This window comes from Heptranchias perlo, chromosome 5 (assembly GCF_035084215.1).
Source record: "Heptranchias perlo isolate sHepPer1 chromosome 5, sHepPer1.hap1, whole genome shotgun sequence".
Taxonomy (NCBI): Eukaryota; Metazoa; Chordata; class Chondrichthyes; order Hexanchiformes; family Hexanchidae; genus Heptranchias; species Heptranchias perlo.
In genome coordinates this window covers 63,756,473-63,783,588 of record NC_090329.1, presented here as the reverse complement: position 1 = coordinate 63,783,588, position 27,116 = coordinate 63,756,473, and the positions used below count along the sequence as shown (strand labels likewise).

General features: G+C 44.6%; 1 protein-coding gene across 3 annotated transcripts in view; it reads left to right on the top strand.

The window, feature by feature from the left end:
• LOC137321809 (calcipressin-2-like) overlaps nt 1–27,116 on the top strand; it is a 315,720-nt gene that overhangs the window by 179,913 nt on the left and 108,691 nt on the right. Inside the window, exon 1 of one of the 3 annotated variants that reach the window (XM_067984490.1) lies at nt 15,658–15,941. The exons of 1 other annotated variant lie outside the window; for it this stretch is intronic. In XM_067984490.1, the coding sequence (XP_067840591.1) occupies nt 15,855–15,941 (87 nt within the window). In that variant the 5' untranslated portion in view covers nt 15,658–15,854. Of the gene's footprint in view, nt 1–15,657; nt 15,942–27,116 lie in introns of those variants that run through there. One more of the 3 variants, XM_067984491.1, reaches the window with a different exon arrangement.

Sequence of the window (27,116 nt, the reverse complement as noted above, 5' to 3'; positions counted from 1 at the left end):
GAAATATATCTATCTCCTTCTTGAATACATCTAATGACTTGACCTCCACTGCCTTCTGTGGTAGAGAATTCCACAGATTCACCACCCTCTGAGTGAAGAAATGTCTCCTCATCTCGGTTCTAAATGGCATACCCCGTATCCTGAGACTGTGACCCCTTGTTCTGGACTCCCCAGCCACCGGGAGCATACTACCTCCATCTAGTCTGTCGCGTCCTGTTAGAATTTTATATGTTTTGATGAAATCACCTCTCATTCTTCGAAACCCAATCTCTCCTCATACGTCAGTCCTGCCATCCCAGGAATCAGTCTGGTAAAACTTCGTTGCACTCCCTCCATGGCAAGGACATCCTTCCTCAGATAAGGAGACCAAAACTACACACAATACTCCAGATGTGATCTCTCCAAGGCCCTGTATAACTGCAGTAAGACATCCCCGTTCCTGTACTCAAATCCTCTTACAATGAAGGCCAACATACCATTTGCCTTCCTAACTGCTTGCTGCACCTGAATGCTCGCTTTCAGCGACTGGTGTACAAGGACACCCAGGTCTCGTTCCTTTTCCCAATCTATCACCATTCAGATAATAATCTGCCTTTCTGTTTTTACAACCAAAGTGGATGACCTCACATTTATCCACATTATACTGCATCTGCCATGTTCTTGCCCACTCACCCAACTTGTCTAAATCACATTGGAGCCTCTTTGCATCCTCCTCACAGCTCACATTCCACCCCAGCTTTGTGTCATCTGCAAACTTGGAAATGTTACATTCCGTTCCCTCATCCAAATCATTGATATATATTGTGAATAGCTGGGGCCCAAGCACTGATCCCTGCGGTACCCCACTCGTCGCTGCCTGCTACCCGGAAAAAGACCCATTTATTCCTACTCTCTGTTTCCTGTCTGTCAACCAATTCTCAATCCATGCCAGTATATTCCCCCCAATCCCATGTGCTTTAATTTTGCACACTAACCTCTTGTGTGGGACCTTATCAAAAGCCTTCTGAAAATCCAAGTACACCACATCCACTGGTTCTCCCCTATCTAATCTACTAGTTACATCTTCAAAAAACTCCAGTATATTTGTTAAGCATGATTTCCCTTTCATAAACCCATGCTGACTTTGTCCAATCCCGTTAATGCTTTCCAAGTATTCTGTTATCACATTTTTTTATAATAGACTCGAGCATTTTCCCCACTACTGATGTTAGGCTAACTGGTCTGTAATTCCCTGTTTTTTCTCTCCCTCCTTTTTTAAATAATGGGGTTACATTTGCTACCCTCCAATCCGTAGGAACTGTTCCAGAGTCTATAGAATTTTGGAAGATGATCACCAATGCATCCAATATTTCCAGGGCCACTTCCTTTAGTACTCTGGGATGTAGATTATCAGGCCCTGGGGATTTGTCAGCCTTTTGCCCCATTAATTTCCCTAGCACTGGTTTCCTTCAGTTCCTCCCTCTCACTAGACCCTTGGTTCCTTAACATTTCTGGGAGGTTATTTGTGTCCTCCTTTGTGAAGACAGAACCAAAGTATGTGTTCTGCCATTTCTTTGTTCCCCATTTCTGACTGTAAGGGACCTACATTTGTCTTCACTAATCTTTTTCTCTTGACATATTTATAGAAGCTTTTACGGTCAGTTTTTATGTTCCCTGCTAGTTTACTCTCATACTCTATTTTTCCCCTCTTAATCAATCTCTTTGTCCTCCTTTGCTGAATTCTAAACTGCTCCCAATCCTCAGGCTTGCTGCTTTTTCTGGCAATTTTATATGTCTCCTCTTTGGATCTAATACTATCCCTAATTTATTTTGTAAGCCACGATTGAGCCACCTTTCCTGTTTTATTTTTGCACCAGACAGGAATGAATAATTGTTGTAATTCCTGCACACGTTCTTTAAATATTAGCCATTGCCTATCCACCGTCATCCCTTTTAGTAAAGTTCCCCAATCTTTCAGAGCCAACTCGCACCTCATACTTTCGTAATTTCCTTTATTTAGATTTGGGACCCTAGTTTCGGATTCAACTACTTCACTCTCCATCTTATTGAGGAATTCTATCATGTTATGGTCACTCTTCCCTAAGGGAACCCACACAACAAGATTGTTAATTAATCCTTTCTCATTGCACAATACCCAGTCTAGGATTGCCTGTTCTCTCGTTGGTTCCTCAACGTAATCTACATACAGATTGGTCAAACCAAATTAGCAATAATACTGTGGGGGAGGAATTCCTGGAGTGTGTCTGTGATGGTAAGTCATCCATGATTATATTTGTACCCTCCTTGCATGCGTCTCTAATTTCCTGTTTAATGCCCTCCCCTACATCTCCACTACTGATTGGGGGCCTATAGACAACCCCCACCAACGTTTTGTGCCCCTTGGTGTTTCTTAGCTCCACCCATACAGATTCCACATCGTGATTTTCCGAGCCAATATCCTTCCTCACTATTGCATTGATTTCCTCCTTTACTGATAACGCTACCCCACTTCCTTTCCCTTTTTGCCTGTCCTTCCTAAATATTGAATACCCCTGGATGTTCAGTTCCCATCCTTGGTCACCCTGCAGCCATGTCTCCATTGCAACTATATCATAATGGTTAATATCTACCTGCACTGTTAATTCATCTAGCTTATTGTGAATGCTCCGCGCATTATGACACAATGCCTTTAGACTTGACTTTTTAAGATTGCTAGTCATCTTAGCACTATGGCCCTATTTGTTTTGCGTCCTTGTTTTCGCTACCTTCCACTATTGCTTCTTCCCTTTCTGTCTCTTGTTTCTGTCCCTGCCATTCTAGTTTAAATCTCCCCAACAGCACTAGCAAACACCCCCGCGAGGACATCGGTCCCGGTGCTGCTCGGGTGTAACCCGTCACGCTTGTACAGGTCCCACCTTCCCCAGAACTGGTCCCAATGTCCCAGGAATCTAAATCCCTCCCTCATACACCATCCCTGCAGCCACGCATTCATCTGGTTTATTCTCCTGTTCCTATACTCACTAGCGTCACTTTCAAGTTCCCCTCCAAGTCATACCTTGTCCTGATTTGGATATTTATCATTATTCCGTCATTGTTGCTGGGTCACTATCCTGGAAGCTCCTGTCCAACTCCATATTGGGAACACTATCATCACAAGGACTACAGTGGTTCTAGGAGAAGACCCATCACTATCGTCTCATTGCAGTTAATGCGACTTTACCAGCATGGCCTACGTTCCAAGAACAAATTTTTTTAAAGTAACACCCGACTATCTTAAACCAACTGCAGAGAGTGCAATTCTGGGCATGTTATGGCCCTGAATTTCCTTGGACTTTCTTCTGCTCCACTGCCATAACTTTATGTGAAGTCCAGTGGAAACCCTGTTTATGTGCATCATCTTCGATGATGCTATGGCAGCGCAGCAGCAGAACGTCCGAGGAATTTCAGGGCTTATGCCTCAGCCCTGCACAAGGGAAGCTCAATTCACATACAGGTTATGTACGAACTTATAAATTCAGTCCTGGGGAGGACTCTTTTGGTTCACCAGCAATCAACACTAGCAAGCTTGGCATGAAGTTATCAACAGAGTAAATCTGAAATCCCTCAAACTGTGAAGGCATCGGGTGAAGTTCAATGATTTGGGTCATAAAAGTAACCTGATTCTGATATTTGAAGGAGGGTACATGCTATGTATGGTGTATGGTCTAGACCAAGCTGGCTTACAAATACCATTGCTAGAAACGGCACCATAGAGAGAAGATCTGGGAGAAGACCCTGCTGCTGTAGTAGATCCATCTAATTACATTTAATGGCTGTGAAAACATTCTAAGGATAGGTCATCCTGTGACAGGGAGCTGAAATTCTGTAATTTCATTCATGCCTACAAGCATGCTATATACCTAGTATAGTACATCTGTGGCAAGTATCATAGCATCCAGGGAGGAAAGAATGATATTCATGCAGCATGTACTACCATGACTGAATAGAACTATTAAGATACTCTGTTATCCCATGTGCTATCTGCACAAGTGTGGAGTCTGGTCACTGGCACCTTCTAGGAGGAAGAGAAACAGCAGCAAGAGGTGGATTCTCCTCCATACAGTGTAGAATTAGAAACTTAACTGGACCAGCCATATAAATACTGTGGCTACAAGAGCAGGTCAGAGGCTGGGTATTCTGCGGCGAGTGACTCACCTCCTGACTCCCCAAAGCCTTTCCACCATCTACAAGGCACAAGTCAGGAGTGTGATGGAATACTCTCCACTTGCCTGGATGAGTGCTGCTCCAACAACACTCAAGAAGCTCGACACCATCCAGGACAAAGCAGCCCCTTGATTGGCACGCCATCCACCACCCTAAACATTCACTCCCTTCACCACCGGCGCACCGTGGCTGCAGTGTGTACCATCCACAGGATGCACTGCAGCAACTCGCCAAGGCTTCTTCGACAGCACCTCCCAAACCCGCGACCTCTACCACCTAGAAGAACAAGGGCAGCAGGCACATGGGAACAACACCACCTGCATGTTCCCCTCCAAGTCACACACCATCCCGACTTGGAAATATATCGCCGTTCCTTCATCGTCGCTGGGTCCAAATCCTGGAACTCCCTTCCTAACAGCAATGTGGGAGAACCTTCACCACGCGGACTGCAGCGGCTCAAGAAGGCGGCTCACCACCACCTTCTCAAGGGCAATTAGGGATGGGCAATAAATGCCGGCCTAGCCAGCGACGCCCACATCCCATGAACGAATAAAAAAAACTTCACAGGAATGGGGGCGGGGGTAGGGGAATGGGAGTGTATAGCCATGGTTCACTTGGTGAGGGACTATAATCAGAACAGTCTTCAGAGGTGCTTGGAGGTTCTGGTTGGAGATCTAGCACTTTGAATCCTCTGTCTACTGTAGAGGATGCTTGGTCATGTTCATGGTATGAGCTTCATTTGGCACTAAGGGGACTAGCAGCAGGGTCTAGATATTCTGCACCTCATGAGGACATACACCCCTGCAGTGTGGAAGAGACAGTGCACAGCATTTGTCGGTTGGTACTCATGGTGATGGTAATCCTGTGCAAACACTAAATCCAGTAAATATTGCAGCTGAACACACCTGTAACCTCTTTGATGTTGGAGCGACAACATCTCAAGTAGGTCCTGTAACTGATGATCATGTATTAGGATTGCTCATGGCTAGAAGCAGAAGCCTTCAGCTTCCTCAGAATTATATGGGACAGACCCTGGTATGACAACTCATAGAAGCAGACTAGGATTCACAGATTTGAGAAGAAGTACTGTGACTGCAAAGGCACATTCCAAATTGTATTAACAGTTACACAAGCCCAAAGTAATCACAATCAAAACACAGTACAACATTGAATGTAATACTTGCCAGCGATCACAGATGAAGTTGGTTATTATTTAATGTAAGCCTTACTTTATTTAAACAAAATCTATTATAACACTACTAATGCCAATATAAGATTAAGCATTGAGAATAACGATAAGTGCTTGATTCTTAAGTGTATCACAATATCTCAGACTTACATGGGTTTTTGCTTTCTGATAGCATTAGAGTTATATTCATTGTCCAATTTCGCAGTATAGCAAGGTTATTGCAAAGTTACATTTGCAGTTCAAATTCAACGTGTCCCTGCAATATTTCAGAATTCATATATTCCTCTAAAATGTGAATATAAAACATAGCATCTCATCCTTTTAGCAGACTGACTGCTGTAGCATGGCCTTCCTCTGGGCTGCTCAGCTTCTCTGGTGATGCCCTTGGTGTATTGTGGTCCATAGTCGTTGTCACCATCTGTAGTCATTATCTTTTTATTTTCAGTTGTTTTCTTTTTGTCCTAACTTAAGCAATTTTGTATGTTCTTTATTTCTCTATACTGTTACTTTACTTTCTTTGGGTTCAGAGACTTAAGTTATTAACTTATAGCTGTGATACTCTTTACAAGCTTTATTTCTGTTCCATTAAACTCTTAACACTCTCTTTGGTATCTGTAGAAGTGCTTCAAAAGTCTTTTACAATTTCTTTTTAACTTTTGGTCCTTTCTAGAAAACCTCCTAACACCTTATTGGAATCTTCTTGAAATAACTCTTTCTTGCTCTCTCAATCTTTTCTCTCTGATCTCTAAATAAAGGCCATCTCTGACCACTCACTGGTATGGCCCCATCTTCACTCCTCCAAGTCCAAGGGGTGTAGACTGGATGGTATCTGGTGCACAACTGGTTTAGCCATCTATCACCAGATCTGGCTGGACCATATAAAGCGCTATTGACCCCCACTCTCCTCTGCCACAACCACCAATTACTGCCTGGAGACCAAAGATAACCCCCGGCTTCTTTTCTTCACTATCAACGAACTCCTTAAACCCTACTCCCCTGGTCTTCCACCCTCACCTCCAACAATAAGTATTAGGAGTTTATGGACTTCTTTATCACTAACATTGAGACCATCTGTTCAATTGCTTTCTCCACCAAACCAAACCTCTCACCAGGTTCCCCCTCCCCTCACCCTGAATTCATGTCTCTCTCCCAACTCCCTACACACCCTCTCCAAGCTCATCTCATCCATAAAACCCACTGCATTCCCATTAAACTGCTGACCACCAACCTCCCTTCCTGGCCCTCATGGGAGCTGATATTGTAAATGGTTCCCTCTGTCACCCTCTCCTGACAATCTCCTTTTCCTCTCCAAAGTAATTGAAAGTATCTTTGCCTCCCAAATCCATGGCAATCCATGCAAGTCCCTGTTTCAATTTTTCCAATCAAATTTCCACCCCCCCCCATAGCACCAAAATGGAGCTAATCAAAGTCACAAATCTTCCCATCCTCCATCCACTGTAAACTTCAGTTCATCCAAAACTCTGCTGCCCGTATCCTATTTTGCACCAAGTCCTGTTCACCCATCATCCCTGTCTTCCCTGAGTCTTCGGTCCTCCAAAGCCTCAAATTTAAAATTCTCATTTAATGGCTTCACCCCTCTCTATCTCTGCAATCTTCAGCAGCGCAACAATCCCTGCCCGAAGTGTCCATTCCTCTGACTCTGACCTCTTGTTCACTCCCCTTCCTTCACCCCACCATCAGCAATTTAGGCACCACATTCTGGAATTCCCCCCCACCCCGCCTGAACTTCTCCAGCTCACAACCTCCCTCTCCTCTTTTAACACCCTCCTTAAAACACATCTCTTTGAACAAGCTTTTGGTCATCTCACCTAATATCTCTTTTCTTGACACCTACTCATCTAATATATACATTTTTTAGTTTAAATGTCATTTGATTTATTTTCTTGTATGCATTCCTGCGTTCTTGGTGTTGCGACTTCATTGAAAGCAAAGCTACCGGCTTGTTTAATAACAGCAAATGCAAGATTTTAATCATGTCACAAATAGAAAGGTATTCGTCATTATCATTATCATTCTGTGACACTAGTGGAGATGTATCAGGCCAGTAGTGTTCAGGATAATGTTAGAGAATGTCAACATTGGGAAGATGTTAGGAATGACATTTCTGATGGACAAGAATGACACACATTGCAAACCCATCGAAACAGACAGAACTATGTTAATATCAAAACTCGATAATATATTCTGTAGGAATGTAATGTACAAAGATGTCATGAAGGATTCCAATCAACCAATCAGAAGCATATTTAATACACTGGAGATAATTATCACTTCTCTGGACAGTGAAAATAACTTGTACTGTCATGAAGTAAAAATGATTTAGGGAGGATTTATTTCATTAGAGATTTTTCAGGATCCTATTTTTGGGAGTCAAAATGAAACAGAGAAGTGGGAGTCAAATGACATCTGATAGTAATCATTATTGTTCATTTCAATGTGTTACATCAAGATTTAAAGGAACAAATTAAGTAAATAAACAGTGTAAGTGGTACTTCCTTGGAACATAACTTCTCACTCAAGTGACATTGAATGCAATAAAGTGAATTATTATTAAAGCCTGAACCAGGAGATGCAGTCCAGAAAGCATTTGAAAGCCAAATCAATTCTCTGAAGGAATAAATAATTCTTGTGCAATTCATTTTTACGCAATTCACATTTGTGAGTTTCTAGTCTTTCACATTTAACGAAAGGCCTCCTGTAAAACACCATTACTGGCGAGAAAACCTGATTTTAGTAGTAGACTATTGAACAACAACAATGGTTTGTGGGAACCAGTGGAAAGGTGTAAATTATTTTCACCTAGTTTTTCTCCTTGGTCCATGAGCACTGCTATAGAACTTATCATGAAAATACAATGTCCTTTTTCTTTCTTTCACTGAGCAAATACTATAATTTATAAAATGTTCTGGGGGCAAAGCACAGAAACAGCACACTGGTATGCCAAAGCCTTGCTTGCACAGATGGTTGAATGTAGATTCATGTCTGCAATTTGACACACAACAAGCTCCTAATCGCAGCAGGGTCTATCAACAGGAAGTTGGGGTGGGGGTCGCATTCCCTATAGACATGGAGGAAATGCTAGTGCAAAATACACCCAAGACCACTGTTGTACAACTTCAAAGAGTTTCTACAGTTATATAAAAAGAAAAAGGGTGGCTAAGGCAAACGTAGGTCCTTTAGAGGATGAGACCGGGAAATTAATGCTGGGAAACATGGAGATGGCAAAAATGCTGAACAAATATTTTGTTTCAGTCTTTACGGTAGAGGACACTGAGAATACCCCGACACTGGACAAACAGGGGGCTCTAGGGGGGGAGGAGCTAAATACGATTAAAATCACTAAGGAATTGGTACTCAGTAAATTAATGGGACTCAAGGCGGATAAATCCCCTGGACCTGATGGCTTACATCCTAGGGTCTTGACGGAAGTGGCAGTAGGGATTGTGGATGCTTTGGTAATAATTTTCCAAAATTCTCTGGACTCGGCAAAGGTCCCGGCAGATTGGAAAACTGCTAATGTAACACCCTTATTTAAAAAGGGTAATAGGCAGAAGGCTGGAAATTATAGACCAGTTAGCCTAACATCTGTGGTGGGTAAAATTTTGGAGTCTATTATTAAGGAGACAGTAGCGGAACATTTGGATAAACATAATTTAATAGGACAAAGTCAGCATGGTTTTACGAAGGGAAAGTCATGTCTGACAAATTTGCTTGAGTTCTTTGAGGATATAATGTACAGGGTGGATAAAGGGGAACCAGTGGACGTAGTGTATTTGGACTTCCAGAAGGCATTCGACAAGGTGCCACATAAAAGATTATTGCTCAAGATAAAGAATCACTGGATTGGGGGTAATATTCTGGCATGGGTGGAGGATTGGTTATCTAACAGGAAGCAGAGAGTTGGGATAAATGGTACATTCTCGGACTGGCAACCTGTAGCCAGTGGTGTTCCACAGGGGTCGGTGCTGGGTCCCCAACTCTTTACAATCTATATTAACGATTTGGAGGAGGGGACCGAGTGCAACATATCAAAGTTTGCAGATGATACAAAGATGGGAGGGAAAGTAGAGAGTGAGGAGGACATAAAAAACCTACAAGGGGATATAGACAGGCTGGGTGAGTGGGCGGAGATTTGGCAGATGCAATACAATATTGGAAAATGTGAGGTTATGCACTTTGGCAGGAAAAATCGGAGAGCAAGTTATTATCTTAATGGCGAGAAACTGGAAAGTACTGCAGTACAAAGGGATCTGGGGGTCCTAGTGCAAGAAAATCAAAAAGTTAGTTTGCAGGTGCAGCAGGTGATCAAGAAGGCCAACGGAATGTTGGCTTTTATTGCGAGGGGGATAGAATATAAAAACAGGGAGGTATTGCTGCAGTTATATAAGGTATTGGTGAGACCGCACCTGGAATACTGCATACAGTTTTGGTGTCCATACTTAAGAAAAGACATACTTGCTCTCGAGGCAGTACAAAGAAGGTTCACTCGGTTAATCCCGGGGATGAGGGGTGGACATATGAGGAGAGGTTGAGTAGATTGTGACTCTACTCATTGGAGTTCAGAAGAATGAGAGGCGATCTTATTGAAACATATAAGATTGTGAAGGGGCTTGATCGGGTGGATGCGGTAAGGATGTTCCCAAGGATGGGTGAAACTAGAACTAGGGGGCATAATCTTAGAATAAGGGGCTGCTCTTTCAAAACTGAGATGAGGAGAAACTTCTTCACTCAGAGGGTAGTAGGTCTGTGGAATTTGCTGCCCCAGGAAGCTGTGGAAGCTACATCATTAAATAAATTAAAAACAGAAATAGACAGTTTCCTAGAAGTAAAGGGAATTAGGGGTTACGGGGAGCAGGCAGGAAATTGGACATGAATTTAGATTTGAGGTTAGGATCAGATCAGCCATGATCTTATTGAATGGCGGAGCAGGCTCGAGGGGCCGATTGGCCTACTCCTGCTCCTATTTCTTATGTTCTTATGCTATACAGGACCATTGATGGTGGCGTTGGAGCAGGCTGCTTGAGCCCGTGTTAGTCTGGAAATAATGTATATTGTAGCATGCGTCAAACTGTGGGGAGAAAATAACTGAATGTGGGCCTAAAAGATTCTGAGATTTACTACTCAGCATTAGAAATTTTCAGGAAATAATTTCTTTTGATAGGATTTGAGTAATGTGTGCATTAGGAAGACGATAATGGCCCACAGGTCTCAGCTGGGTAAACAGTTACTCTCCGTACTCCAAATTATTGTGAAGAGTTGAAACCGATCATTGAGAGTAGAATGGCTAAAGGTAAGCGATCCTGTAATGCAGGAAGCTATTAATACCACTTTCCTGTATTAAATTAATTTGTTATTTTTGGTGTGTTTTTTTTATTGGAGATGTGTTTTTGATAGAACATTGAATATTTCTCAGTGACATATTAACTGTAAAGGTATCAGATAGAAAAATCAGGCTCTTTCCAATCCTGTAGATGTTGTTAAAGAAGGCTCCTTGTTGGGCTGTCCTGAAGGCGCAGTTGGTAAGTTCACCGCCCAGTGTTGGCACTGAGCCTTGCAGATCAGCAAGGCCTCAGGTTCAATCCCAGTCTATGCTGAACTGACTGATGTCAGTTGGGCTCAGTGCCCCTCAGTGAGGAAGGGGAAATTATTTCAGTGTTGGGGTCAATACTCAGTGATCACTGCCGGAAAGTGCAAACGTGTGGAATTGAGCAAGGACAGGATCAAGCTAAGCTGTGATATCCTACCCCCCATCCCCCTCCCCCCCAAATCTAAGCTCACACATTAAGGATACCCATGTGGTGAGTATCAGGGAACAGCCAGCACCTGTGAAGCCATACCCCAACACGGGTCAGTGGCTTTAATAAAGGAGGGGAGACATTTGGGGGAAGAAAGCAGAGAAAATCAAAAAGAGGTATAAGTAATCACCTGTGCAGAGCTGACACAAGAAAATCAGCCAGGGAGGGCTGCTCATCCATAACGAAGTTGAGCTGATTTTCTGTCCGTTAAGTCAAATGGATGGAAAATTGAACTGGATTCAATATGGACAAAGTTTGGATACATCATATGAACTTTAACTAGTACCATCTATAATCAGTCAGCTTGGCTAATGGCTCAATAAAGTAATAAATATTGATAAAGTGGCTATATTTAAAATGTAGAGGTGTATAGAATTAAATGAATGCAAAGCACTACTCATTTTTGTTGTAGTCAGTTCTGTTAGCTGTACAATTTAACTAGATAGCCCTGTTACACATTCCTTTCCAGATTATGCACAAAACCTGGTTTGCAGCCAAGGCTATTCTGCATTTTCTGCATTACTGTTCAGCTGTTTTTTTATATAAGTACAACATACAATAGTGATAAATACCACATGTGCTGATCCTGCTATTAAATCCTTTTTTTAATGTAGTGGAATCCTAATGTTACACAAGGAGAGGACGGAAAAATGTTGTTTGTAACTAGATTTTTGCAGATATACGGTATAACAGTACTGAATCAGGGAGAAACTGAATTGCTAAAGATGTGCTTATGTCAGAAATTTTCCAAGAATCTGTTTCTGTCCAATTTATATATAAATGGATTTGACATTTCTGTCTAACAGTGTTCTGGGATTCTTTACTCTGTGACCCTCAACATTATAAACTTACAGGAAATCATTTCTTTAGATAAGATATGATTGAAGAAAAGGTCTTTGTGTTCTCAAATGGTTATATAGTTGGACTCTGTAAGAGTGAAATTCTTGCCTTCGTAAATTTTAATGAAAAAATAGACAGGAATAAAAAGCATATTTAACCTCTTCATACTCGGGTCGACTTTTGTGCTAAAATTATTAAAGGCAGAAATTTCATCCCTTGCATTCCCCTAAATTATTGTGATACAGTAAATAAAACAACATTCGTTATGTGTAATTGTTGTGATTAGCTGCTCTGGTTGGCAATGCAATGAATGGTATCATACTGAATCATACATATCAGGAAGGTTCCAAGTTCAAACCCTGGTCCGAGTTATCCAGTCTTGGTTATGGTGGCAATAAATGCTCCAATTGGCCTCCGCAACCAAGGAGAGGGACAAGCAAATCATTTGCCAGGGTTCACAACCTTCATCATTAGCCAATGACAGCTGTTGGAAATGGACATATACAGGCTTCAGATGAGGGAAAGAATAGGCTTGATGCTCTGCCAACACTTAAGCCCTGATTGTAACTCAGGGCGGGAGTCGTGCGGGTGGGGGCCGAGGCAGACGGCAATCTTCACCTCAGCAGCACAGGGAGATTTTAACTCCCAGGCCTTATCTGGATAGGCCCCTTCAGTTTCCCACCCAAAACTGACGGGAAGTGATAGCTGGCCAGCGGGCGGGAGCGGAATGTCAGGCGGCAGGAGGCTGCTGCTGAGGGATGAAAGAACAGTGCTCGGCACTCAGGTACGTGGTTGGGAGGGGGTTCGGGAGGGCTTCATGGCTCTCATGGAAGGGGGGGAAAGCCCGGGCAGGGGAAGCCTAAACTTTCCTCTTCTGGAGCTAGGTCCCCTTCGTGCTAGGTTGGCCTGGCGGGGAAGGCACCATGATTTCCCCACGCAGGCCTCTGGTTAAATTGCAGGTGGGCTCTGACATCATCAGAGCTCGATCTGCATATTTAAAGAATGACCCTGCTGACTTGCGGCAGATGTCCCTTTTGCCTACACAGAACAGTTAAAATCGGAACCCACGGCAAGGCAGCAGGAACTCAGCAGGTAAGTCCCACGGGCGATTTTAACCGCACACTGCCATCCACCGACCAGGTATAATTAAAACTGACCCTTTACTGTCTGGACTAACGCAGGAAGGAAGGCCGCTTGGGCAATTTACTGAGGGATGCTTGCGGAAATATTCATCAGCAACTTTTAGATATCAGACTTGGCTCAATGGTGGCACTCATGCCTCTGAGTCAGACAGTTGTGGGTTCAAGCCCCACTCCAGAGCCTTGAGTGCATAAGATAGGCCGGCACTTGAGTGCAGTACTGAGGGAGTGCTGCACTGTCAGAGGTGCCGTGGGTTCCGATTTTAACTGTTCTGTGTAGGCAAAAGGGACATCTGCCGCAAGTCAGCAGGGTCATTCTTTAAATATGCAGATCGAGCTCTGATGATGTCAGAGCCCACCTGCAATTTAACCAGAGGCCTGCGTGGGGAAATCATGGTGCCTTCCCCGCCAGGCCAACCTAGCACGAAGGGGACCTAGCTCCAGAAGAGGAAAGTTTAGGCTTCCCCTGCCCGGGCTTTCCCCCCCTTCCATGAGAGCCATGAAGCCCTCCCGAACCCCCTCCCAACCACGTACCTGAGTGCCGAGCACTGTTCTTTCATCCCTCAGCAGCAGCCCGATCTGCCCTCTCAGTTGGATGCAAATGATCCCATGGCACTATTTTGAAGAAGAGCAGCAGTGTTCCCCTGATGTCCTGGCCAATATTTATTCAACATAATTAAAACAGATTATCTGATTGTTTAATCAAAAGCAAAATACTGCGGAATGCTGGAAATCTGAAATAAAAACAGAAAATGCTGGTAATACTCAGCAAGTCAGGCAGCATCTGTGGAGAAAGAAACAGAGTTAACGTTTCAGGTTGATGACCTGACATGCTGAGTCATTGACCTGATACGTTAACTCTGTTTCTTTCTCCACAGATGCTGTCTGATTTCCTGAGTATTTCCAGCATTTTCTGTTTTTGTATCTGATTATTTATCTCATTACTGTTTGTGGTACCTTGCTGTGTGCAAATTGGCAGCCGTGATTCCCTATGTCACAAGTGTGTTGGGACATCCTGATATTGTGAAAGGCGCTAAATAAATGCAAGTTCTTTCTTTAGAGGAAGGTCAAGATGGGAAAAGAAAGTATTGTGGTTATAGGTCAGACAATGAATTACATTCTTACAACTAATATCATTTGACTTATTTAATAAATAAGCCACTGAACACTGTGATGTGTAGCTTTGTGTTGCACATTAGGTGGCTGTGACATCTAGGACCAGAAATTTCCCCGGAGCTGTTCCTGCTCCACCGCTGTAACTTTGATGGAAGTGCGGCAGAAACTCCGTTTATGGTGGCAAAGCAGGAGCGAGTCAGAGGAAATTCCTGGCCTAGGTATATGTGAGGCTACTAACATGGCTGCCTAGTTAAATCCTAATCCACAAAGGATTTATGTTCATCTTTTGCTGTCGTCATTTCTGTCAGCTTGCATCATGGCACACAAAGTTAATCACCAAAGATGAAAGAGAAAATGTACGCTCATGCTGAATGATTTACATCAAGTATCGTGATCGGATGCCAAACCCTTGCTGGAAAGTGAATTGTTCAGTTAAATTATCTTTGCTGAAGTATGCTGTAAGAATCATAAAATAGTGTCTTTTTGATGAGGTATGTTGGGGTAAAGGTTGGATTATGTTAGTACCTTGGATGATTTATTGTGGAAAATTGGGGTGGAAGGAAGATTGCAAAATGGTTCAAAATAGCTTGAGATGATTGTTTTCAGACATCAGCATTTAGCTCCGGACTCTCTTGGCCTGAGCATTCATCCATCTCAGGAACACAAAGGCTAGTTAGTCTGGGATCAAATAATGTTTGTTCCTGGTGCATTGTGAGAGCTGGGTGCAGTGCTTAAGCAAGCAAAAGCTTTTCTAAATACAGTGTTCTTTTTCAAAAAATACAGCTTTTCTTTGACTTCTCGTTGACTATATAAAAAACCAGAATCAAAACACCAGTGAGAATGTCCACTGGCTACAAATTTACATATTTTAATTTTCTTCTTGACACAATGAGAGGATAATAATGAAATCAGGAAGAGCTGCTTCCATTCACGAGAGTGAAATTCACAGCAACTGAGTGTATGTTACTCTTATAATAGCTGTGATTTTACAGAAAACAATTCCAGTGGGAATTACGTTTCTTCATTTAGGGTGAAAAAGCAGTCTGTTGCTCCAAATATCAAACACGGATATTTTAAATTAAAAGTCATCTATTTAATATGATAAAGGAGAAATGCTATAATAGAATTGTTTTTTGTGTGAGTGTAAGCATTTGAGATACAGTGGGTGTGAATCAGAGCCTGCACTGTGGCAGACAACACTGTTTTGATGGATAGGCCCAACTCAGGTTTAACACATAATCGTGTTCAGTTTGCTTCACTGAACAGCATCAAGATAAAAGACTTTAAAAAAAATAGATTTGGCTGATGTCAATCTCACAGTGATGTCATCACCGAGAGGGTGTTAGTCTGCTCAGTCCTCTTTCTGCTGCACTAGACAGAGTTAGAGCTCGGAGGAATAATCAGCCACTTAATGGCTGAGGGGCAGCTGCACATTTGCTTGAAGCCACAAAGCTTCTAACAGTAGACTTTTGTAGTTTATTTCTTGATGCAGCTCGCCCAGTCTGTTAGTTTGTAAAGTACACTTTACAAAGCAAAGTAGTCACAGTCAGTGCAGTTTTGGTGAGTGGGAGGATGCCAGCCCTTAACATGGACTGTGAGCTTTCTACACTGCTTGCCTGTCTGGTCGATGTGGAAGTTTTTACCAGTCAAGAGATTAAGGTATACTATTTAATATTCCTTTACTTTGTCAGTTATCTCTAAATGTTTAGACTAGCCATTTAATGTGGTATTTATGTTTCCTCTGGACTGAATGCAGCTGTGTAATGGTATTACAATCGTGTGCACAGTATGCTTTAAACAGTGCAGGAGTAATGAGGGGTTGTTTTGTCTGTAACAGTAATTGATTGTACAGTATGTTTAAAATTTGCCTTCCACTTTCCTGGAGGCAAATGAATTTTGCAAAACAATAAATTATGATTGGATCCTTTGGTAGTAGATTAACCCTTCTTATTACACTCTTTATTCTCTTGACAACTGCCTATATGATCCCGATTGTGTGAGTTAGCTTATTTCCTAATGCAACTAAAGTTGGATATCCCAGTTTTTCTCAATGACTTAAAATATCCAAATTCTTTAACTCCTGGTTTTGTCAAAACTGTCTCTCTGTAGCTGTTCCTCTGAACTTACTTGGTAATGGATTTGGTTAGATGAAGAATAAAAGTAAGGAGGCTGGTTAGACTGCATCAATAGCATAGTAAAGAAGTTGAAGAGGAATTTGGACCAGTTGGAAACGAAAAGAACAAAAAATATTAATGGCAATAAAATGTAAGTATGTGTGCATTTTCATGATTGTGACAACTTAAGTATGACCTAATGTTGTTTGGAAATACTGGCTGTAATTTTGCTGCACAAGTGAAGAGCAGTTAACAGCACCTTAAAAAAAAAATTAGCTGCAGGACTGAAGTGGTATTTGACATAACGCGGGCCTTTGTACTCTCTTACCTAACATTACAGGGCCCTTGGGCCCAATACTAACTTGGAACTGGGAAGAGAGCGGGGTTTGGGGGGGCGGGGGGGATGCGGATGGGAAACACTGAATTAAAGGTTTCCCACAGGTCCGACTGCATTTAACGGTAGGACCTGTTTTAAAATTTTTCAAAAGGTTTCCCGTCCGACAGCCAGCATCATTGACACGCTGGCTGCCTGTCAGGCGGGATAGCAGCTGGGGAGCAGATGGAAGGTAACTCAGAGTTTGGGGGGGTTGGGGGCCGATCATGGGGGAGTCGGAGATCGCGGGGGGTGAGGGGAGTCAGAGATCGCGGGGGGTGGGGGGAGTCGGACATCGCGGGGGGTGGGGGGAGTCGGACATCGCGGGGGTTGAGGGGACTCAGAAATCGCGGGGAGGTGGGGGGAGTCAGAGATCGCGGGGAGGTGGGGGGAGTCAGAGATCGCGGGGAGGTGGGAGGAGTCAGAGATCGCAGGGGGGTCGGGGAGTCGGAGATCGCGGGGGCTGGGGGGAGTCGGAGATCGCGGGGGGTGAGGGGAGTCGGAGATCGCGGGGGGTGGGGGGAGTCGGACATCGCGGGGAGGTGGGGGGAGTCAGAGATCGCGGGGAGGTGGGGGGAGTCAGAGATCGCAGGGGGGTCGGGGAGTCGGAGATCGCGGGGGTTGGGGGGAGTCGGAGATCGCGGGGGTTGGGGGTAGTCGGAGATCGTGGGGAGGTGGGGGGAGTCAGAGATCGCAGGGGGGTCGGGGAGTGGAGATCGCGGGGAGGTGGGGGGAGTCAGAGATCGCAGGGGGGTCGGGGAGTGGAGATCGCGGGGGTTGGGTGGAGTCGGAGATCGCGGGGAGGTGGGGGGAGTCGGAGATCGCAGGGTTTGGGGTGAGTCGGAGATCGTGGGGGGTTGGGGGGAGTCAGAGATTGTGGGGGGAGTCAGAGATAGCGGGGGAGTCGGGGAGTCGGAGATCGCGGGGAGGTGGGGGGAGTCAGAGATCGCAGGGGTTGGGGGGAGTCAGAGATCGCGGGGAGGTGGGGGGAGTCAGAGATCGCAGGGGGGTCGGGGAGTCGGAGATCGCGGGGGTTGGGGGGAGTCGGAGATCGCGGGGGTTGGGGGGAGTCGGAGATCGCGGGGTTTGGGGGGAGTCGGAGATCGCGGGGGGGTGGGGGGTGTCAGAGATTGTGGGGGGAGTCAGAGATAGCGGGGGGGGTCGGGGAGTCGGAGATCGCAGGGAGGTGGGGGGAGTCAGAGATCGCAGGGTGGTCGGGGAGTCAGAGATCGCGGGGAGGTGGGGGGAGTCGGAGATCGCGGGGAGGTGGGGGGAGTCAGAGATCGCAGGGGGGTCGGGGAGTCGGAGATCGCGGGGGTTGGGGGGAGTCGGAGATCGTGGGGAGTTGGGGGGAGTCGGAGATCGCGGGGGTTGGGGGGAGTCGGAGATCGTGGGGAGTTGGGGGGAGTCGGAGATCGCGGGGAGGTGGGGGGAGTCAGAGATCGCGGGGGGGTCGGGGAGTCGGAGATCGCGGGGAGGTGGGGGGAGTCGGAGATCGCGGGGGTTGGGGGGAGTCGGAGATCGCGGGGGTTGGGGGGAGTCGGAGATCGCGGGGGAGTGGGGGGAGTCGGAGATCGCGGGGGTTGGGGGGAGTCGGAGATCGCGGGGGGTTGGGGGGAGTCGGAGATCGCGGGGGGTGGGGGGAGTTGGAGATCGCGGGGGGTGGGGGGAGTCGGAGATCGCGGGGAGGTGGGGGGAGTCGGAGATCGCGGGGGTTGGGGGGAGTCGGAGATCGCGGGGGTTGGGGGGAGTCGGAGATCGCGGGGGTTGGGGGGAGTCGGAGATCGCGGGGGGTTGGGGGGAGTCGGAGATCGCGGGGGGTGGGGGGAGTCGGAGATCGCGGGGGGTGGGGGGAGTCGGAGATCGCGGGGAGGTGGGGGGAGTCGGAGATCGCGGGGGTTGGGGGGAGTCGGAGATCGCGGGGGTTGGGGGGAGTCGGAGATCGCGGGGGTTGGGGGGAGTCGGAGATCGCGGGGGGGTGGGGGGAGTCGGAGATCGCGGTGGGTGGGGGGAATCGGAGATCGCGGGGGGTGGGGGGAGTCGGAGATCGCGGGGGGGGTTGGGGGAGTCGGAGATCGCGGGGGGTGGGGGGAGTCGGAGATCGCGGGGGGTGGGGGGAGTCGGAGATCGCGGGGGGTGGGGGGAATCGGAGATCGCGGGGGGTGGGAGGAATCGGAGATCGAGGGGCGGGGTAGGGTGGGGAGAGTCGGACATCGCGGGGTCTGTAAAGAGGTTAGCTTGGGAGGCCTGGGGGAAGCGCTGCTGCTCCTGGCCCACAAGCAGTGATTTAAATGCACTTACCTCATGGGAATCCCACAGCCCAGGAAACCGGCCTCCACGGGTTAAAAATATAAACTTTGGTAAAATGGAGGCACACAGCCCCCGACCCACCTCCCCCGACCCACCTCCAACCCGACTCCATCAAACCCAGAAGTGGGCCGTTGGAGCCGCGCTGCAAATTTCTATTATTTTAACTTCCCACCCGCCCCCCAACCCCCAACCCCCAACCCACCTATTCTTGGGGGTTTAAATTCCCCCCCTTGTGTATGTTTTAACACTGTAAATGCAGGAACAGCTTTGCACGGTTTATAAAAATACAATTGATAAAATTTATAAATTTATAAAAATACAATAAAAATACAACTTCTATTGCACTGTGTTCTGTATAAACCACTGAGTGTTAAAACAAATCTAATAGAGATTTTGGTGTTTATTGAGTTAAAATAAAACAGACACTGGATAGCAATCAAACAAAGATATATCATCTATAATTATGATGATTCACTATCAATTCATTTAATGTTCTTTGTTAGAATGTATACAATGTGTATAGGCCATCAGGGCCTTCAATGGGCTCAATTTTAACATTGAAAAACAGGTGGGTTGGGGGATTGGGGGGGGGGGCGGGCATTGAAAATTGCCACCATTTCAAACCCGCTCCAACCCATCTGTTTCTGGTTTTCACCGGGGCGGGCGACCAACCCACTGCCAGGTGGCAAATCGGGCCTTAAAACCTTTCAAGAAGGCTCCGGGCCTTCTGTTTTATGCCTTGTGAAAGGAGGCGAGAAGGCCCGAGACTAACAGGTAGGTGCCTAGAAAGGCACAGCTTGTGGGCCCAGAGGAGCAGGAGTGCTTCCTCCAGGCCCAAAAAGCCTACCTACACCGATCCCCAATGATGGCGGACACCCAACCCCCAATATCGAGCCCCCGACCCCAATCCTCCCCCCCCCCCCCCCAATCCTCGCCCCCGACCCTGATCCTCCCCCCCCAGTCCGATCCTCCAACCCACAATCCTCCCCCCATTCCGATCCACCAACCCCCGACCCGACCCGACCTCCCCACTCCGATCCTCCAACCCCTGACCCGACCCAATCCCCCCACTCCGATCCTCCGATCCCCAACCCCGATCGTCCCCCCCAGACCGATCCTCTGACCCCCAATCCTCCCTCCCTCCGATCCTCCAACTCCTGAACCCTGATCATCCCCCTCAATGATTGCGGACCCCCGCGATGACCCCCGATCCCGACACCCCTCCCCTTGACTGACCCTGATCTCATCCCCCATGACTACAGATCCCTATGCCGACCTATGCCCTCCCATGCTCCCCTATGCCGCCTCCCCCCCCCACCCACCATCCATACAAACAAAGTCTTACCTGCAGACTTAACTGAAGACGTCCTCTCCCTGACTGGTCTCCTGTCTGACTGAGCCCAGCCTGTCAATCAGGCCGGTCAGTCGGACGGGAAACCGACAATAAAAAAAATAAAAGACGCCCTTACGTCAAAATCGTAAGGACGTCCGGGAAACTCGTACTAATGGGTTTCCTGATCTCAATTTGACTCCCCCGCCTGCTTCCTGGCTCGGTTTTAAAATTGAGCCCAATATTAGGGCACACTGGGTTTCAGAGTTATGGCACTGCCCTTTCATCATGGGACTGGGTCCTCTCTTTGAAAGATGTCCTATGTAAAATGAGTTCTTGGTGAACATGTGTCCAAAGCACAAAACTGTCAATGATTTATTAATTTCATCCAGACAGACCATGATAATGGCGGTTGTGAGAAATGGCAATTTCACATTGGTGCAGTAGGGAATACTGTTCTGAAATAAGGATTGAGACACATTGTTGGGTCAATATGGGCTCAACCAGCTTATAGTAAAAAAAAATCCATTCTACAGCAACTGATGGTGTTTAGCACACTGAGTTTAAAAGTCACCAAGCATCAACATTGGAATACCCAACCTGAGACCCTAGTTCTGCCTAAAGGGACGCCTAAGTACTTCATTGGCTGTAAAGCGCTTTGGGACGTCCTGAGGTCATGAAAGGTGCTATATAAATGCAAGTCTTTCTTTTAAATCTTCTTTTTTGCTCAAATTATTCCTACTGCAAAAACTGTTCTGGATCCAGGCTATAAAGCAATACATTCTTGAAGGCAAGGAGCATCAAATTTATGGAAAATAAACCCACTTGTCACATTAGGGAATATAACTCACTCAGTTTCATTGCTCCTCTTTGGGTTCTATCTGCTTATTAACCCATGGCAATGTGTGTGTACCCAAGTGTTATTTATAAGACATAAAAACTATTTCAAAACAGTTTCCAGAGAACAATCTTCATTTCATCTTTGTTTTGTATGGTTACACTTTTATGTCCTTATAAAATTTATTGTTAACATTTTACAAAGCATCATTTTAAAAGATTATGGGGAATCAAGGCCCTAACTTTCTCTCTGCCAGAGGTTAAGTATATTTTCTGTCAGGTTTATAATTTTAGGCCTGTTTTAGTACATCTTTGGATTCCAGTGTATGTAGTTGTGGAAGAAAGCAGGCACAAAGAATATGGTTTTATAATTTTCCATTCCTCAATGGCAGCAAATAGCCTCCTGGGTTATGATACCTAGCTGATGTGGTATCTTTATTTTATTTATCACTTTATTTTGTATTTTTTTTAAAGAAAGTTGTTTTTTGTTTTAAAAAATGTTATCAAGCTCTTCTAATTATCCCAAAACAACAACAACTTGCATTTACATAAGGCCTTTAATGTAGTGAAACATCCCAAGGCACTTCACAGGAGCATTATCAAACAAAATTTGACACCGAGCCACATAAGGAAATATTAGGACAGGTGACCAAAATAGGTGCGTTTTATGGAGCATCTTAAAGGAGAAGAGAGAGGTAGAGAAGCTCTACTCTCTAGAGGTAGGAAGGGAATTCCTGAGCTTAGGGCCTTGGCAGCAGAAGGTACAGCTGCCAATGGTGGAGCGATGAAAATTGGGGATGCACAAGACGTCAGAATTGGAGGAGTGCAGAGATCTAGGAGAGTTGTCGGGCTGGAGGAGGTTGCAGAGGTAGGGAGGGGCGAGGCCATGGAGGGATTTGAAAACAGGGATGAGAATTTTAAAATCGAGGCATTGCCGGACCGGGAGCCAATGTAGGTCTGCGAGCACAGGGGTGATGGGTGAACAGGACTTGGTGCGAGTTAGGATTTGGGCAGCAGTGTTCTGGATGAGCTCAAGTTTACAGAGGGCGCAAGGTGGGAGGCCAGCTAGGATTGCTTTGGAAAAGTTGAGTCTAGAGGTAACAAAGGCATGGATGAGGGTTTCAGTAGCAGATGAGTTGTGGCAGGGGCGGAGACGGGTGATGTTACAGAGGTGGAAGTAGGCGGTCTTGGTGATGGAGAGGATATGGGGTCGGAAGCTCAGCTCAGGGTCAAAAATTGTTGGAACAATGTAAGATAGTCTGCTTGCCTCCGTAATAAATGATTACAAAGAGTATTTCAGCACCTATTCAGGCGTAGTTTTAACATATCTATTTTCCACTGCTTTGTAGAAAGAGTGAATGTCAAATCTGTATATCAAAATAGTTTGTACCGAATTTTTGTGATTATTTTTGTTCATGTGTCCAAAAATGACCCGGGGTAGATTCACACTTTCTTTCTTTGTGATGTTGGAACTATCCAAAGCTGTATATGTTTGAATGAGCAGTGGCACTTCTGTTGATCAGCTAACAGTGACTCCATTAGGGTCCCATACTTTGGAGGTCAGAAAAAACAAAACTAGGTATTAAATTTTGAATCAGGGACGGGGACTCACCATAGGAACAGGAGTAGGTCATTCAGCCCCTCGTGCCTGCTCCACCATTTGATAAGATGATGGCTGATCTGTGATCTAACTCCATATACTTGCCTTTGGTCCATATCCCTTAATATCTTTGGTTGGCAAAAAGCTATCAATCTCACATTTAAATTTAGCAATTGAGCTAGTATCAATTGCCATTTGCGGAAGAGAGTTCCAAACTTCTACCACCCTTTTTGTGTAGAAGTGTTTTCTAATCTCACTCTTGAAAGGTCTGGCTCTAATTTTTAGACTGTGGCCCCAAGTACTAGAAACCCCATAATTAATGTAAGCAAATTAACAGTAATGAAGAAAATAATGTCACTAGAGAGTGACAAATCCCCAGGACCAGATGGTTTCCATCCCAGGGTTTTAAAGGAAGTAGGTGAGAACATTGCAGAAGCCCTAACTATAATCTTTCAAAGTTCTCTCGATTCAGGAACCATTCCTTTAGATTGGAAAATTACACGTCACTCCGCTATTTAAGAAAGGTGAGAGAGGGAAATCAGGGAATTATAGACCAGTTAGCCTAACATCTGTTGTCTGGAAATTATTAGAGTCTATAATTAAAGATAGAGTGACTGAACACCTTGAAAATTTTCAGCTGACAAGAGAGAGCTAGCATGGACTTGTAAAGGGTGGGTCATGCCTGATGAACCTGATTGAATTTTTTGAAGAGGTGACTAAAATAGTGGACAGGGGAATGTCTATGGATGTTGTTTATACGGACTTCCAGAAAGCATTCGATAAAGTTCCTCATAAGAGACTGTTAGCTAAAGTCGAATTGAGGGCAAATTATTGACCTGGTTAGGAAATTGGCTGAGCAGCAGGAGACAGAGTGTAGGGATAATGGGCAGGTACTCAAATTGGCAGGATGTGACTAGTAATGTCCCACAGGGATCTGTGTTGGGGCCTCAACTATTCACTGTATTTATTAACTATTTAGATGATGGGATAGAGAGCCACATATCCAAGTTTGCTGATGACACAAAGATAGGCAGCATTATAAGCAGGGTAGATGGAAGCATAAAGTTACAGAGAGATATTAATAGATTGAGTGAATGGGCAAAACTGTGACAAATGGATTTCAGTGTAGACAAGTGTGAAGTCATCCACTTTGGACCTAAAAAGGATAGATCAGACTTTCTAAATGGTGAAAAGCTCAAAACAGTGGAGGTCCAAAGAGACTTAGGGGTCCATGTACATAGACTATTGAAATGTCGTGGATAGGTATAGAAAATAATCAAAAAGACTGATGAAATGCTGGCCTTTTTATCGAGAGGACTAGAATACAAGGGGGTAGAAGTTATGCTACAGCTATACAAAGTCCTGGTTAGACCACAACTGCAGTACTGTGTTCAGTTTTGGGCACCGCACCTTAGGAAGGATAGATTGGCCTTGGAGTGAGTGCAGCATAGATTTACTAGAATGATACCTGGACTCAAAGGGTTAAATTACGAGGAGAGATTACAAACTAGGATTGTATTCGCTGGAATTTAGAAGATTAAGGAGTGATTTTATCGAAGTTTTCAAGATGTTAAGGGGAACTGATAGTGTAGATAGAGAGAAACTATTTCCGCTGGTTGGGGAGTCTAGGAATAGGGGACATAGCCTAAAAATTAGAGCCAGGACTTTCAGGAGTGAAGTTAGGAAACACTTCTACACTCAAAGGGTGGTAGAAGTTTGGAACTCTCTTCCGCAAATAGCAATTGATGCTAGTTCAGTTGTTAATTTTAAATATGAGATTGATAGATTTTTTATTAACCAAAGGGGGCTAAGTCATGTATATGGAGTTAGGTCACAGATCAGCCATGATCTCAGTGAATGGTGGAACAGACTTGAGGGGCTAAATGGCCTACTACTGTTCCAATGTTCCTAAATTCTGTGCAAATCAGACCAACATTGTGGCTTTTCATACCATTGCAATTTTCCCTGTAATAGTAAAGAAAATGAATATTTATGTGCACATTAAAGACCTTAGTTCACATGCACTGTAGTGTGTATTTCAGATGTTGCCCACTTGAGAATTGGACTTGAGATTCCCATTCCAAAGTTTAAAAACCAATACTTCCCTGCTGGATTCAGGGACAGGAAATTATTTTCTTTTTGTGGGGCTGGGGAGGGGTCAGGAGAACAAAATGTTTTAAATGTGAGAATGGACAAATAATAATCACTACATATGCAGATAAATTTAGAACTGTGTGAATGTAGGTTGAGGAAATTTTCATTGACATCTCTATGTGCATGGTGTCTCCTCACCTTATTTTTTTGCAACTCCATCTTTTCTGTGTGCTTCCTTGCACATGAAAATATAGCAGGACAAAATTACTAACCTAGGGACCAGTACAGATCAGCATTTGTCTCCGGGGAAACAATGCTTTCTCTTTAGTACAGTAGTGGAAAATATGGAGTTTTAACTGTTTCAAACAGTTATTGTAAGGATGGAAAATTTCAAAACCCTCGTTCCTGTTCTTTGTTAGGCAGAACCAGTGGCATAGGCAGGGTTTTATTCGGAGGGTGTTTGGATACGAGCTTGCCACACCAATCAAAACTACTTCAAAAGGGCTATTTTTCAAATCGGAATTTCACAATAAGGTTCAAATAGAGACATTATGACTTCCATTAATCTAACAATACAAATAGAGCAAATGACACAGTCTTGTTTGACAAAAACTCTAAAACATGAAATCGAAGCGCTGGTTAAGTGTTGCTGGTCTATCAATAACTCCTCTACAATTCACTGCAATATCCCGGTGAGCATTGAGAAGTGCAAGCCCAAATAATCGTTTTTCATTGGTCGAATTGCAGAGATAACTAGCTCTGGAAGAACATTCATTGCTTCTGTTCTCCATCAAGTGGTCTAAGGCTCGTTCTTTTGAAAGGAGTGGTCCAATAAAAACAATGATAGAAATTTTGGGGGCAGGGGGTGGGTGGTGTTGGTGTTTGAACATCCTGTACTAGGACCTGCAGAACAAATTGAATTGTAGTACCAGAGGTTTTTCTCCTCCTTCTCCTCACAATTCACAGAATGCCAGTAGCAATGCATCGCTGCACCAGTTAGATCCGTACAAAATTCCTGAGTATCTGAACATTTTAATACCCCTAGATCATACCTAAGATAGAAATGTTGCAGCAACCCTCACAAGTGTATTTGACAAAGATGCACACTTGCATACTTTTTTGTGTTTTGGTTTCTGAGAGGTTATTTTAGCATTGTTTCAAAATGAATTTTCTTTGTAGTGAAAAACAATAGATTAAAACAAACAATAGCAGTTGCTAAATTGGAAGAATTTTATACATCCATTTTGTGCCAGCACAAACAGCAACACAATGGACAACAGCACCGTGTCGCGAACAAAGCAATGTTGTTTTGTAGAAATGATGCACAGGTTGGTGCTGTTGAATGAATACTAATGGTTCACTTAAGTGTGTTTACAATGTGCGTTCATGCCAATGCTGCTAGAATCTCAACACAATGCTGGGAAAGAATGACTGTATGCCACAAAAACACTAAAGGGCCATTCCGCACAACTTCTCCCCTCCCAGTCTTTGGAACCCAATATCTTTAAAAAAAATTAAACTTAGACCCATAGTACCAAAGCCACACTTGAGGGGTTAGTAAGTTAGTGCTTTTTGTTTTATTCGACATACTAATGGCTCTCCCATGGTTTTCCCGTTGGAAATTCGGGACATTTCCACCAGTGACGTCGTAGGTGTAAACATGGGGATCTGCAACGTCTGGAGCTTATGAAGCGCCATCTAGTGGTGCTTCATAAGCAGCTGCAGGTGTGATTATATGTCACAGATTAGAATGGTGATGCTCAAATAAGGAGTGTATGGTGGACATAGCAAATTTATTATAGATCTACATATGTGAGATTGTCAATGTAACACAACAGCTTGACTGTCATTATTAACAACATGGATCTGTGGTCTTTGTGCTTTAAAAAAATATTATTAGGATCCTGTTATTGGCGCTGTAGGCACCATATTAACGACTGTCTTTATGTCCTTTCATAGCAGAAATTCTGCACTGCTCTTAATGGAGAAAATTGAAATGCAGCACAAACTTAGGGACCAACAAATAATATCCAACATAACTTAGTGAGATTCTGACTAAAAAGCTTTTCCTAAGAGGGACAGTGTTAAAATGCAGCCATCTGCAACATACTGTTCGGCACGTATAGAAGTTAACACAGTGATGTTAACACTAAATTATGACATCCCCATGCTGCTG